Source organism: Gobio gobio, assembly GCF_949357685.1.
Source record: "Gobio gobio genome assembly, chromosome: 17".
In the NCBI taxonomy this organism is placed as follows: Eukaryota; Metazoa; Chordata; class Actinopteri; order Cypriniformes; family Gobionidae; genus Gobio; species Gobio gobio.
Window position 1 is genome coordinate 2423090 of NC_137110.1, and position 15386 is coordinate 2438475.

The 15386-nt window shown below is 39.1% G+C and overlaps 1 protein-coding gene across 1 annotated transcript in view; it reads right to left on the reverse strand.

The window, feature by feature from the left end:
* Positions 1–15386, reverse strand: part of nav1b (neuron navigator 1b) — a gene marked incomplete at its 5' end in the record, with an annotated part of 186525 nt that overhangs the window by 156106 nt on the left and 15033 nt on the right. The window contains one exon of the mRNA XM_079841024.1: positions 10364–10466. Within this exon, the coding sequence (XP_079697150.1) occupies positions 10364–10466 (103 nt within the window). The remainder of the gene's footprint in view (positions 1–10363; positions 10467–15386) is intronic.

Sequence of the window (15386 nt, forward strand, 5' to 3'; positions counted from 1 at the left end):
CACACACAGCACCGGACGGCCCGGCCACTCCCAAACCTCATGACCTGCTTTTCCATTCTCTTTCAGTGCCACATCACATCTGCTCGAAGCCAAAGCGGAGATCTGCTCGCTCCACGTCATGTGGCAAGAACATTTATAGAGTTCCTCATTACTAAAATCAACAGTAAGAGCCAGAGCAGACCAGACAGAAGTGTGTTTGCCCAATGCAGAAGTGACCAGCACACGGTCATAGCACTGCCAACTTTTAGGAAGTTGCTAGAAATGTTCACCTCCAAGTCTTCATGACGTCTTTGTGCAATTTTACCGAAAACTATTAATTTGATGGTTTAGATCATCAATAAAATACAGAACCTCTCATCAAAACAAGCCACACAATCTGAAGTTCCAGCACTTAGTATTAGTTTAATATTGCATTGTAGAATAATATTATTAATTTTATATAGGTTAAGAGCTTGATCAAATCACTAACCATAAATACGAGTAATTCTGCTTTAAACTAAAACATTGCCAAAACATACTGAATCCATAAAAGGCTTGTTTGCAAAAGCGTAACACATGACAAGCTGTTTTCATAAACAACCACATGAGAACTTAAAAGCGTCAGTAATTAATCACATTTTCCCATTCAAGTGCACATCTTGACAATAACAGACTCCAGATATGCACTGTAAAATCGAATTAGTTAGATTTACTTAAAAAAGTATGCAAAGCGATTGCCTAGTAAAGTGAAATGTTGTGCTGACAAATGCTTAAGCCGCGTTTCCACCGCAGGAACTTTGTGCTGGTACTCGTGTGTTTCCACCGCAGGGTCTAAATCAGGGGCCTCAAACTCAGGGCACCTGGGGGCCGCAGGAGGCAGACTCTGGGTCAGGCTATATTAAGATCATCAACTATTCCACATAAAAAGCAGCACAACTGACCCAATCTTCTCAATCTTTATTATTAACAGTTCTTCAACATGAATGTTTCTTCTGAACATGAACGGTTCCTCTGAATTTGAACTAAATATCGCCTATGGAAATAAAATTGTGTAATATGAAGTAATTAATTATTAAAATGTTATTTTAAATAATAGACTAATTCACAGCAAGGCCGTAACAGGTCAATCAGAACAGTGAATGCAATTCTAGGTCTAATTCTAGTTGGGAAATAATACGGTCTTAATATACAATCATTGATGAACATCTTTGATTTTAATGAAGAAAAACTACATGAGAGCGGATTAGAACCCGAAACCTTTGACACGGTTGACAAAAATTCTACCACCAGACCACTAGAGAATTCGCGGATCTATGCATTTATTCACTCACTCATGTGAAGAATCTCGGGCCTAATAATATATTTGACGCAAATTAATGCAAATGATTCATTAAAATCAAAGATGTTCATCAATGATTGTATATTAAGACTTTTTCAAAGTTCGGGAACTTTCGGGGGCGGGACTTAGGCGCTGAACGTGCTGATTGGTGGAGCTCAGGCAGCATTTTATTTCTTCCCGGATGGTCGACTATTTCCGGTCAGAATTCGAAGTGCAGATCCGCACACACTCTAACGGCTGATATTACCCACAACCCATTGCGAAAACTACAAACACGGATAAAAAGTGTTAAAAAACTACAAACATGACGGTTACGCGAGTTTGACGGCTAAGTAGAGAGGATTAGATAAAGGGGCTTGAGTGAGCAATTATCAGTATTTAACCTGACGAAAAGATATTTATTCAATGTTAACCACATTATATTTAATCTGCAGCAGCATTGAGAACTTTTGTAATGATACGTTTGGCCATTAACTTTGCAAACACATGAGAGGAGTCTCTGCATTAAAGACCCACGACTGGCAGATCAACGAGCGACTACATTTCTCTCCGATACGGTATAATTAAATTGAATATGGAGGATTTGAACTGATGATTGACAGGGCAGTTTAAACGGTGACGGGACATATAACTCAGCAACAGAGTCTGTTAAAGATGACGAAGTAGTACTGTTACACACTCAAAAGTATGTACTTTTTCTTCACAAAAAGAGTACATACTTTTAGGACGTGGTATAAGTAGGCGAATTGGGACGCAGCCATTGTTTTAGGGCGTTTTCACACCTGAAAGTCCGCACCAAGGTCCGAACCGAAGTTCATGTTTTGATACATTTTATACATTCGGTTAGTTTTGGTTTGGTTTCACATTGCAATTATGCGAGCGCACTAAAGAACTGAACATGACACACTTGTGTCCACTCGTCTTCATCATGTGAGCGGCATCTGGACACTGATTGGTTTGTAAGCGGACGAGCGTCTGACGCGTCTTTGACGAGAATGAATGAACGGACGCATTTCGTTTCCACTATTGAACACTGGCATTGCTGGACTATTTTCTTTTCGTTACGTTTAATAGTGGACATTTCAAGCTTTATATTCACATATTCCTCATGTTTGTGAGGCGAGTATCTGCTGAGTTTGGGTTTATTTGAGACGCGCTCCAGTTCATGTTTAAAGCATGTGATCGCTCCCGCGATTATTGTCTGCTATAGACTATTTGCTTCTTATTTATTAAATCCAGGCAATTATCTGATGAAACATTGATTAAAATTAAGATACAATTTATACAAAACAAAATTCACATTAAAGAAAGGCTTTCTACGCAAAATCATACAAAGTTTCTTTTAAAATAATTTCTGACCTTCTGTCTTCAGACATATTGCGCATCTTTTCACTTTTCATAATCAATGTAGCCGAGATGAAGTTTAAAAATAACATTATAATATTAAAAATAAACAGGAACTTCCTGTAAATGGTCTGAAAGTCTGAACCGTACAGAAAATGCTTTCACACTAGACACGAACCGAACCTTTGTTCAGTTTGATCCGGACTGAGACGACCTCTTTTCGTCGGACCAAATTTCATCTGTTTGGTCCAGACTGTGGTCAGGGGAAGTTTCACACCTGTGATTTTGATTCGGACCAAACTGAGAAGTCCGAAAATCCGGACCAAACAAGGAAGGTGTGAAAGCGCCCTTATTTTATATCTAGCTGTACGAGCTTTCAGAATACGCTTTAGTATCAGCTGCTCCGCCGTTTTGTTAATGACCTCTTTAGTAAACCAATACATAACCAGCAAAAGCAGCGCTGCTGCATCTCCTCCACTTGTTATTGTTGAAGACAGTAAATGATTCCCGTCCGTCTCTGACTAGGAGGAGCAGTCGCGCTTCAGTCCTACATCACAGACTAATTTTCCTAATCTTCCCGGTACTTTAGACCGCAGTGGAAACGCAGACACTGGCAGATCTGGGGGGAGAAAAGTTCTTGTAAAAAAAGTTCCTGATACAAATTGTTCCGGGTAATTTCGGTGGAAACGGGGCTTTTGTTAGTATAGTCAAAAGAACTGAGAGTACTTGATAATGTACTTTAAATGAAATGTAATTGTTGTGTTGTGTTTTGATGCTGAATGTTGAAATGTGTGTGTGACTCAAGCATGATCAACTGCAAGATATTGTACAGATATAGAAGGATTATATCAACCCAATTAAAAGTTTACACAAGGTGTGACTTAAGGGTTAGCAACAACGTTTTAAAAGATCGTTATTTTACATGAAGTTTAGTTCATTCATCTAGAGTTCAGGTGTTCAATCCCTTCATGGCCACAGGTTTATAACTCAAGCTCTAAGCCTACAGATGCTTCTACACACATTAGTGAGAGAATGGGCCGCTCTCAGGAGTGAGTGTGTGTGTGTGTGTGTGTGTGTGTGTTCGCTTCTACACACATTAGTGAGAGAATGGGCCGCTCTCAGGAGCTCAGAGAACTCAAGTGTGGGGCCGTGATCGGTGGACACCTGTGCAATAAGGCCAAATATTACACTAAATATTCCACACTCAACTGTTAGTGGGATTATAACAAAGTGGAAGCCATTGGGAACAACAGCAACTCAGCCACAAAGAGCGGGGTCAGCACATGCTGAGGGTCACAGAGCGGGGTCAGCACATGCTGAGGGTCACAGAGCGGGGTCAGCACATGCTGAGGGTCACAGAGCGGGGTCAGCACATGCTGAGGGTCACAGAGCGGGGTCAGCGCATGCTGAGGGTCACAGAGCGGGGTCAGCGCATGCTGAGGGTCACAGAGCGGGGTCAGCTCATGCTGAGGGTCACAGAGCGGGGTCAGCACATGCTGAGGGTCACAGAGCGGGGTCAGCGCATGCTGAGGGTCACAGAGCGGGGTCAGCGCATGCTGAGGGTCACAGAGCGGGGTCAGCGCATGCTGAGGGTCACAGAGCGGGGTCAGCGCATGTTGAGGGTCACAGAGCGGGGTCAGCGCATGCTGAGGGTCACAGAGCGGGGTCAGCGCATGTTGAGGGTCACAGAGCGGGGTCAGCGCATGCTGAGGGTCACAGAGCGGGGTCAGCGCATGCTGAGGGTCACAGAGCGGGGTCAGCGCATGCTGCGGGTCACAGAGCGGGGTCAGCGCATGCTGAGGGTCACAGAGCGGGGTCAGCGCATGCTGAGGGTCACAGAGGGGGGTCAGCGCATGCTGAGGGTCACAGAGGGGGGTCAGCGCATGCTGAGGGTCACAGAGCGGGGTCAGCGCATGCTGAGGGTCACAGAGCGGGGTCAGCGCATGCTGAGGGTCACAGAGCGGGGTCAGCGCATGCTGAGGGTCACAGAGCGGGGTCAGCACATGCTGAGGGTCACAGAAGTGGCCAACTTTCTGCAGAGTCAAGAGCTCCAGACCTCCAAACTCCTGTGTCCTTCAGATGAGCTCAAGAACAGTGTGTAGAGCTTCATGGAATGGGTTTCCATGGCCGAGCAGCTCATCCAAGCCTTACATCACCAAGTACAATGCAAAGCGTGGGATGCAGTGGGGTAAAGCGCGCCACCACTGGACTCTAGAGCAGTGGAGACGTGTTCTCTGAGTGACCAATCACGCTTCTCTGTCTGACAATCCCATGGACGAGTCTGGGTTTGGCGGTTGCCAGGAGAACGGGACTTCCCTGACTGCATTGTGCCAAGTGTAAAGTTTGGTGGAGGGGGGATTATGCGGTGAGGTTGTTTTTCAGGGGTTAGTTCCAGTGAAAGGAACTCTTAATGCTTCACCAAGACATTTTGGACAATTTCATGCTCCCAACTTTGTGAGAACAGTTTGGGGACGGCCCCTTCCTGTCCCAGCATGACTGACCAGTGCACAAAGCGTCTCCATAAAGACATGGATGAGGAGTTTGCTGTGGAGGAACTTGAGTCCTGACCTCAACCCGATAGAACAGCTTTGGGATGGATTAGAGCGGAGACTGAGAGCCAGGACTTCTCGTCCAACATCACAAATGCGCTTCTAGAAGAATCCCCATAAACACACTCCTAAACCTTGTGGAAAGAAGAGCTGAAGCTGTTAGAGCTGTTAATACTCCATATTAAACCCTACGGATTAAGAATGGGATAGCATTAAAGCTAATGTAAAGGCAGGCGTCACACCACTTTTGCCAATATAGTGTAAATACAGTATATATATAAATATATATATAAATATATATATTACTTCCCTTCCTTTGAAACCAAATAACTGTGATTTCTTGTTGCATTGCTGCATCAACAGAAAGAGATTTACAACAATACAAAAGAAGTTCGAAGTGTCCAACCAAATGGAAAACTGATCTCCATAACGGTGACTTCAAACAAAACATTTCAGGAAAATCAACATCAGTTTATGAAATTTTCTCAAATTTTTTCAGTTGTATGTTGACTGGGAAATGAGTGAATGAAAACAAAAATTGCCCCGCCTCAAAAAAAGACACAAAAAGTCACTCAAACCAATCAATCAATTAATATTAACTTGTGTTTTCTGCGTAAACAATGCATAGTATGTGGATAGTACAGATTACTAGATTTTTTTCAATTAAGTAAAGTTAACTAAAAGTGTTGGATGTACAGTGTCCTGTATATAATGTGAATAGACAGATCAAACACTGCACCACTACTTGAGTAATCGTGAGCCGCATTAGGCCATGAACCTCCATGTCTTGAAGGATAACAGCAGAATCATGTGACAGAAGGGCTTAATACACTCTGTGAATCTGTGGGTTGAGTGTGGCTGATCTAGTATGAATCATTTTTACGCCTGCGCCATCAAGTCTTGGGAAGCTCATCAGTCTTACACAAGTGCTGCATGCGGTTAAAATGGAGGGCACATTAGCTGTGGGTCTAGAAAGCTCATCTACTGTAAAATATGCTCTACTCAGAAACTTAGGTAGGGTAGAGAACGGTTAGCCTGCAGGGAAAGGTTTGATGTTAGGAGGAAGGACAGGCTGAGATCTCTAGAGGCAAAACGGAGGATAAAAGTTAGCACAATTGCTATGCTAAGCACATCTTTGGGGAAGGAGAACACGTTCATCAGGATGAAGTATAGAACGGTCCGTACTCTGTAGAATCTCTCTAGCTTACTCTGTCACTTTAATATGAATGTATATACACACACACTTGGCCACTTTTTTAGGTACACTTTGCTAGCACCGGGTTAGACCCCCTTTTTAGGGCCCTATGCGGAAAACGTGGACGGAATCCAGTCAGAAAAACTGAAATTACTGTATAAACACAGAATTTGTCATATTTCTGATGAATAAATCAAAAGCAGGTCGGTACACTTACATCAGATGGCGATGTAGACTAGTGTGTGTGAGTATTAAAGCGCATATTTAAATATGAATCCTCATGTTGTGTGTGTGTGTGTGTGTTTGTTTGATGTCCCACACACACACACACACACACACACACTGAAGCACGCATGACGCTGGTGGTGTTTTCAGCCTCTATATGAGGACATGAACGCATGAACTTCATCTCCAGAGTCACTTCAGCAGCATTTCACCGTTTCATCTGAGAAAAACTATCAGCATCATAAAAGTGCATCTGTCCAACATAAAAGTGCATCTATCCATCATAAAAGTGCATCCATCCATCATAAAAGTGCATTTATCCATCATAAAAGTGCATCTGTCCATCATAAAAGTGCATCTGTCCATCATAAAAGTGCATCTATCCATCATAAAAGTGCATCTGTCCATCATAAAAGTGCATCTGTCCATCATAAAAGTGCATCTATCCATCATAAAAGTGCATCTGTCCATCATAAAAGTGCATCTGTCCATCATAAAAGTGCATCCATCCATCATAAAAGTGCATCTATCCATCATAAAAGTGCATCTGTCCATCATAAAAGTGCATCTGTCCATCATAAAAGTGCATCTATCCATCATAAAAGTGCATCTGTCCATCATAAAAGTGCATCTGTCCATCATAAAAGTCCATCATAAAAGTGCATCTGTCCATCATAAAAGTGCATCTATCCATCATAAAAGTGCATCTGTCCATCATAAAAGTGCATCTATCCATCATAAAAGTGCATCCATCCATCATAAAAGTGCCTCTATCCATCATAAAAGTGCATCTATCCATCATAAAAGTGCCTCTATCCATCATAAAAGTGCATCTATCCATCATAAAAGTGCCTCTATCCATCATAAAAGTGCCTCTATCCATCATAAAAGTGCATCTGTCCACCATAAAAGTGCATCTGTCCATCATAAAAGTGCCTCTATCCATCATAAAAGTGCATCTGTCCATCATAAAAGTGCATCCATCCATCATAAAAGTGCATCCGTCCATCATAAAAGTGCATCTGTCCATCATAAAAGTGCATCCATCCATCATAAAAGTGCATCTGTCCATCATAAAAGTGCATCCATCCATCATAAAAGTGCATCTGTCCATCATAAAAGTGCATCTGTCCATCATAAAAGTGCATCCATCCATCATAAAAGTGCATCTATCCATCATAAAAGTGCATCTGTCCATCATAAACGTGCATCCGTCCATCATAAAAGTGCATCTATCCATCATAAAAGTGCATCTGTCCATCATAAACGTGCATCTGTCCATCATAAAAGTGCATCTATCCATCATAAAAGTGCATCTATCCATCATAAAAGTGCCTCTATCCATCATAAAAGTGCATCTGTCCATCATAAACGTGCATCTGTCCATCATAAAAGTGCATCCATCCATCATAAAAGTGCATCTGTCCATCATAAAAGTGCATCCGTCCATCATAAAAGTGCATCTATCCATCATAAAAGTGCATCTGTCCATCATAAAAGTGCATCCGTCCATCATAAAAGTGCATCTATCCATCATAAAAGTGCATCTGTCCATCATAAAAGTGCCTCTATCCATCATAAAAGTGCATCTGTCCATCATAAACGTGCATCTGTCCATCATAAAAGTGCATCCATCCATCATAAAAGTGCATCTATCCATCATAAAAGTGCATCCATCCATCATAAAAGTGCATCTGTCCATCATAAAAGTGCATCTGTCCATCATAAAAGTGCATCCATCATAAAACGCAGAATTTGTCATATTTCTCTTGAAAAAATCAAAAGCAGGTCGGTACTTACATCAGATGGCGATGTAGACTAGTGTGTGTGAGTATTAAAGCGCATATTTAAATATGAATCCTCATGTTGTGTGTGTAGGTGTGTAGGTATGTGTGTGTGTGCGTGCGTGTGTGTGTGTGTGTGTGTGTGAATGGTTTGATTCCCCACACACACACACACACACACACACACACTGAAGCACGCGTGACGCTGGTGGTGTTTTCAGCCTCTATATGAGGACATGAACGCATGAACTTCATCTCCAGAGTCACTTCAGCAGCATTTCACCGTTTCATCTGAGAAAAACTATCAGCATCATATCAGAAACACACAGAAACTCAAAGCTCTTCACGGCAACCCGTCAAAATAAAAGACCTGATGACAGAAATATATCACTGTAGTACAGGAGGAGCTACGCCTCACTGCTACAATAATTGTTAACTATTAAATTTAAGGAATAATAAAAAAAAAATCTTCCACGTTTTAATTTTAACATTAAAGCTCATTGTTTGACGAAAAAGTTTAATTTCAATTGATTAAAAGATTAATTAAATGAATGTTTTTATGCTTTCATTTGATTGCCAGAAAATGTAAATACACAACACAGAATTTGTGGTTGAGGAAACATTTCATAGATTTTTATTTTTTAATATTACAATTGTTGTTTTTGTGAATTAAATCATTTTAGACATGCTTTTTAATTATTAAAATGGAATTAAACCATTAAAATGGAACACTGAAAACTCACAAAATTGAATTTGAGAAATAAAACGCATTTTGTTTTCCCTAAACATGCAATTTTTATTACACTTTTAATAAATTGTTGTAAAATGTCAATAAGTTTCAAGATTTAAATTAATCGGACATGCTTTTTGTTTACTAAAATTTAATTTAACCATAAAAATGAGTAAAAAAAATTCAAAACGCAATCCCATGACCATAAATTAAACTGCATTTGGAAAAAAATAAAGTGGATTTCACAGTGCCCTAACTTCAGAACGGCCTTTATTCTTCATGCACAGATTCAACAAGGTTCTGGGAACATTCCTCAGAGATTTTCCTCCATATTGTCATGATATCATCCCACATCCATGATGCAAATCTCCCGATCCAGCTCATCCTAAAGCTGCTCTATCGGACTGAGATCAGCTTCAGAATACAGTCATGTTCAAGAAACCAGTTTGACATGATTTGAGCTTTGTGACGCAAGTCTGTCATATCGGCTACTTAAAATTATAATAAAAACATCATAATTGTGTGTTTGAGACTTAATGGTGAGGCTTTTGATTTTGTAATCAGGCTTTCAAAAGTTAAAAATAAACATTTGGATTTAGATTGATCAGCCGATATATCGGTTATCGGCTTTCAAATATAAAGAATTATCGGTTATCGGCTTTCAAATATAAAGAATTATTGGTTATCGGCTTTCAAATATAAAGAATTATCGGTTATCGGCTTTCAAATATAAAGAATTATCGGTTATCGGCTTTCAAATATAAAGAATTATCGGTTATCGGCTTTCAAATATAAAGAATTATCGGTTATCAGCTTTCAAATATAAAGAATTATCGGTTATCGGTATCGGCCAAAATGTTCATATCGGTCGTTTGCTACTGTTTGTATACACATCTGAGTCTGCAAAGCCTGGAGTGTGTGTGTGTGTGTGTGTGTGTGTGTGTGTGTGTGTGTGTGTGTGTGTGTGTGTGTGTGTGTGTGTGTGTGTGTGTGTGTGTGTGTGTGTGTGTGTGTGTGTGTGTGTGTGTGTGTGTGTGTGTGTGTGTGTGTGTGTGTGTGTGTGTGTGTGTGTGTTGATGGAGTGTTTCATTGTGTATTTGTGAATATGGCAGCCAGGTGTTTGAATGGCCGAAGTGGAAACTTTCCCAAAACACATGGGAGGCTGAATTCACTGAAAGCCTCCGTTTGCATCCTCGTGAATGTGCTGGTTCTCCTCACCTCTGGCTGAGCTGAGCTCCTCGCAGGCTGGACATGGTTTCCTCCAGGTTCTGTCTGAGATCCAGAACATTCTGAACCGTCCGCTTCCTTTGAGACTCGGGATCTGCACACATAATCAGCAATCAAAATACAACCTTCAACAGTGTTTCCCATCAATTACTCTGTACTTGTATTAAATCAAGCCATCATTTTATGTCATTTAAATGCATATACACCACAGTTCAAACGTTAGAAATGCCTAAGCTCTTATTTTAAAAAAGGATAATGATGCTGAAAATTCAGCTTTGATCACAGGAATACATGACATATTACTATATATTCACATAGAGAACAGTTCGGCCTACTTTAAAGGGGTCATGAAGTGAGAAATCTAATGTTCCTTGAGCTTTTGACATATAAGAGCTCATCATGCTATAAGAATATCCTCATAACGTCCTTGTGCTTTTATTGTCACCAAGCCCAGAGATCGACTCGTTGTGAGTGAGTCTGTAATAGATCAGTGAAGGACCGCCTCTGCAGAACAAGATCAACGCCCACTTCACAACTTTGGCCACGCCCACTGGAGTGTTAGTGAGATGACGAGGAGAGACGAACTGACTAAAAATAACATCACCTTCCAAAGGATCCTAATGCTGGGAATGTGTTTATTTATTCTCAACACTGTGAATGTCTCAGTCGAGCATTATCTTATCTGTATTCGCTACATTTAACTGTGGATTCGTTTTCGGAAATCAGTCGCAGGCTTTGCAAACAGACTTTTACGATATGAACTCGAAAATAACGGCACAACGTGTGAGTAACCGTGTTAATTAGGGTTGGGCGCCGTCCCCTAAATTGGCAGTTGACGATGTTTACAGTAAAACATCGTGATATCGTCGTTTGGATATATTTACTATATCTCTTTACATAAATACTAATTTTCTACTTAAAAATATCATTTCGTTATTTTACTAACCCAAATAATGTCTCATCCGCGCTAGGTTGCACGTGAGGGAAGAAAAGTAGCTTCCTTCTACTTAAGAAGAGTTGTGCTCTTTTTATTTTAATATATCTCTTTACATAAATACTATTTTCTACTTTAAAAATATAGTTTCGTTATTTTACCAGCCCAGTGTTTTGTATGTGAATGCTGTTTCGCCTGAATATTACCACAGGAGTGAAGCACAAAGCTTTGTTTAGCCTTCAAAGGAAATAAATCAGCACTTTTTTATTCAGTTTTGCGATCTGGTCACCCGATTTTCCGTGAATTTTAACAATAGGCAGAGTCCATTTTATCCCAATGGACAAGGATATCTCGTTTTCCTTTCCCAAATCTTCACTCGCATCGCACACATTTCACAATCACACACACACACATACAGGTGATTTTAGTTTCGTTTCCTCTGGCAGTGAATAATCAAGTGCATCAAATAGCACTTTATTTAAACATTTACTCTCCGAATTCAGCCCCTTTGCAAAGCATGATGGGAAGTGAAAGTCTTGTTTGATTGGGTTACTTGATTGAAAACTGTTATTTCAAAATGAAAACATCAAGTTATGTCAAAGAGTAATGGTTTTAAGTCAATTACATTTGAACCAGAAACCTGATATAATTGTGTTAAATCAAGTTGAATTGCTTAAATAAAGAGTGAACAGGATCATAAAATATATTTTTGAGTGTACTAATACCCTAATGAGAGCTAGTTGACATGCAGTTGACAAAGTTACCTATAGACTCTAAAAAATGCTGGGTTAAAAATAACCCAAGTTGGGTTGAAAATGGACTAACCCAGCAATTGGGTTGTTTTAACCCAGCGGTTGGGTTAAATGTTAGCTTAAAACAACTCAATCGCTGGGTTAAAACAACCCAATTGCTGGGTTAGTCCATTTTCAAGCCAACGTGGGGTTGAAATGTTTAAAAAAAATAATAATTTTTTTAATTTTTTTAAAATGTTTTCAACCCAACTTGAGTAAATGTTTAAATAAAGTGCTATTTGATGCATTTTTAACAAGGTGAGAAAATGGAGAGACTTTAATGCTTAATGTTTTGTTATGTTGGTTTGTAAAAGGTTTCGTAAATGTTGTAAAAAATAGAATTTCAAATCAATTCAACTGGATTACTTGTTTTGTTTTGTTTTTATATTCATTTTAGAATAATTCAATTGAATAGTTTTGGACAAAATTAAGAATGTTAACCTGAATTAACTAAATGGCATTGAATTAACCTTACGTAAAAAACTTAAGTTTACTGAAATAAACAATGTTAATTAAAGTCAACATAACCCAATTACGTGGAACCTGTTGACATAAAAAAATTAAGTAAATCCAACGTATATATATTTTTTTGCAAAGTTACTTATACACTGAAAAAAACGGAAAACACATGCTGTCCAATTTACTTAATCGTATTATTTGTGATCTACGCAACAAATTTGTGTTTCTCTTCTAAACATGATTTCATTGCTTTCGATTAATGTAACTCTCTAAAATGTGCAATCTACTAGATTCAATTATTTGGGGTGAATGTGAACCAATTAAGTACTTGAAAATGATTTTTGCTGAAACTGTAGTTCCCAGCATGCTTTGCTTGGGACTTGACGACTAGAGTAAAATTGTTGAAATGTTATTTTATGTGTTTTTGGGCAAAATGAGAAAAGGGGAAAACTGTTGCCTCTGGCTTGGCGTGCTCAGTTGGGGACACAAAAGTTTTCAACTAAACATCGAAATACATCTAAATAATAAACTAAATTAACCATTTAAACTAAATTACTGATCAAATTATTGATCTAAAGCCCACACTGTCACTGTATGATACTTGAAATTTTTCCAGAATGGCTATACAGCTGAATAAAATTATGCTGCATTATTTTCCTGTTTAACACTGTAAAGCTGCTTTGAAACAATCTACATTGTTAAAAGCGCTATATAAATAAAGTTGACTTGACTTGACTTGACTATGTGTTTTTGGGCAAAATGAGAAAAGGGGGAGACTTTATATTGTTTATTAGTGTTTAATGTTTAATTATGTTGGAATTATTAGAACCATTTATATTACACTGGGTTACCAGTCAGTCTGTTGGGCAACAAAATAAAGTGTTATCAGATATTAAGCAGAAACCTAAGCCTTTATTCAAAGATCACATGGAAGAGTTTGATAAAGACAAGCTTCCCATTGAGATTGAAACAGGAAGTAGACCTTTTTAAAGAGCTTGTCTTTGTTTTTCAATAGCCAACGCCAGACTTAAGTCTACGTCAAAGCCACTAAAGGTGTCTAACAGTCTTCAGCGTTAACCCTGAAGGCAACAACCACACAGCTTTCACGAAAATAAAGGTGTAGGTCTTCTTCTGTCCAAGAACCGAATGATGTCTGTTCAAGTGGTTGTAAACTGTGTGTGGGCGGCCGGTCAGCATGTCAACCGCATGTCCAATCAATCCCATGGTGCAGTTAGGCACAACGCCTGGCCTGACATTATTAACGACCGCTTTACAAGCATTACTGTACAGCAGATAACTCATGTCAATCAAGCCCATTCCCACGAGAGAATTAACTCTAGCTAATTACATCACAGAGACTTGCATGGTGGAAATAGTAAACGAGACGACTGGAATAAACCCTAACGCTCCGAATAATGAACCGGTTTCAGTACGGCTAACTTAAATTAAACAAATGAGTTCAATCAAATTAACTTTCATGAGTATTCTGAACTCTCTTTCACGTTTGAGTTCACAAAAAATCACATTATTTTGAGTTTTAGGAACTTGTATCTTGTAATTTAGACAACATTTTACTGTATACTAGCCAGGGATTTCCATTTGCATTCTTTGCCATGACACTCGAAAGAGAGAGTAAATGCTAAAAATAAGTGGTATATAATTTATTTATTTTTTGTGCAAAATTAATGTTAAGTGGGAGATTTAATATTTAATGTTCTGCATTTGGGGAGTTTCCATCATCATCTTCAGTGGAGCATGAGATTGGTTTAACGACATATTTATGTTGAATTATCTATATTGCTGTACTCGTTCAGCAAGTGCTACGCTATGCTAATGCTATCAAAGCATTGTGTTACCAAATAGCAAGTTTGCATTTATTGAATTAGCTAGTTAAAGCTAGCCAAGTTTCCACTATTTAAGTTGCATGCAGTTTAGTTCAGATTACATGATATTATGTATGGGCTCACTCAAAAATTTTAAGTAAACCCTCATCCTTTCCTCGGGTCATTTTTACCCGAAACTAATTTTAATTTTTTTTTTTTTTAATTGAGTGTTCATCTGAGTGGTCCAAGACCCTGAATTTTGTCGCACTTCTACCTTGAATAAAGCAAAAATTTGACTGGATTTGAGGAGTTTTGTGGTTGAAATTTAAAAAAGTAACAAATCCTCCCCTCGCGGGTCAATTTCCCTTAGGAGTGAATGCAATCAGTAAGGCTTCAGTACACATAGAAAAACCTAAAAAACTTAAACTTTACCAAAAAAAAGCTTTTATAATGTCTGTATCTGATTGTATACTGAAGAGAAACGGACTTTAGGACCCAGCGGAACAGCTCATCCGCTCCATATAGAGCTATAAGAGTCATGAAATATCATCTAATATTATTATTTTTCCACAAGAGGTCGGCAAAGACAACCAATGTGAGATATTCTGCCGAATTAAAAGGGTTAAGCATGAAATTGTGAGTTAGTTAGTTTGAAAGAATGAGCTTAATAGGGTCTTCAGGGTCTTTTCTGACCGGAAAGGACGTTTGCTCAAATAAAAAATCAAAAATCCCTTTGTCCAAATGGCATGAGACTTTGTACGGTTGTCAACACTCTCTAGATCTACAAATAAAAAACTAAATTGGATTGATATCTGTTTTTATGTTCATGTGACAAAAAAAAAAAATCACACACCCCGCTTGGAAAATGGACAAAATTCATCCTCAAAAACAGAAACAACACAGAACACGCATACAGAAATTAAGTGGCACACACTTCCAACAATGCATAAAACATCCACAATGCAAAATGATCATGCTCACACACACACACACACACACACACACAC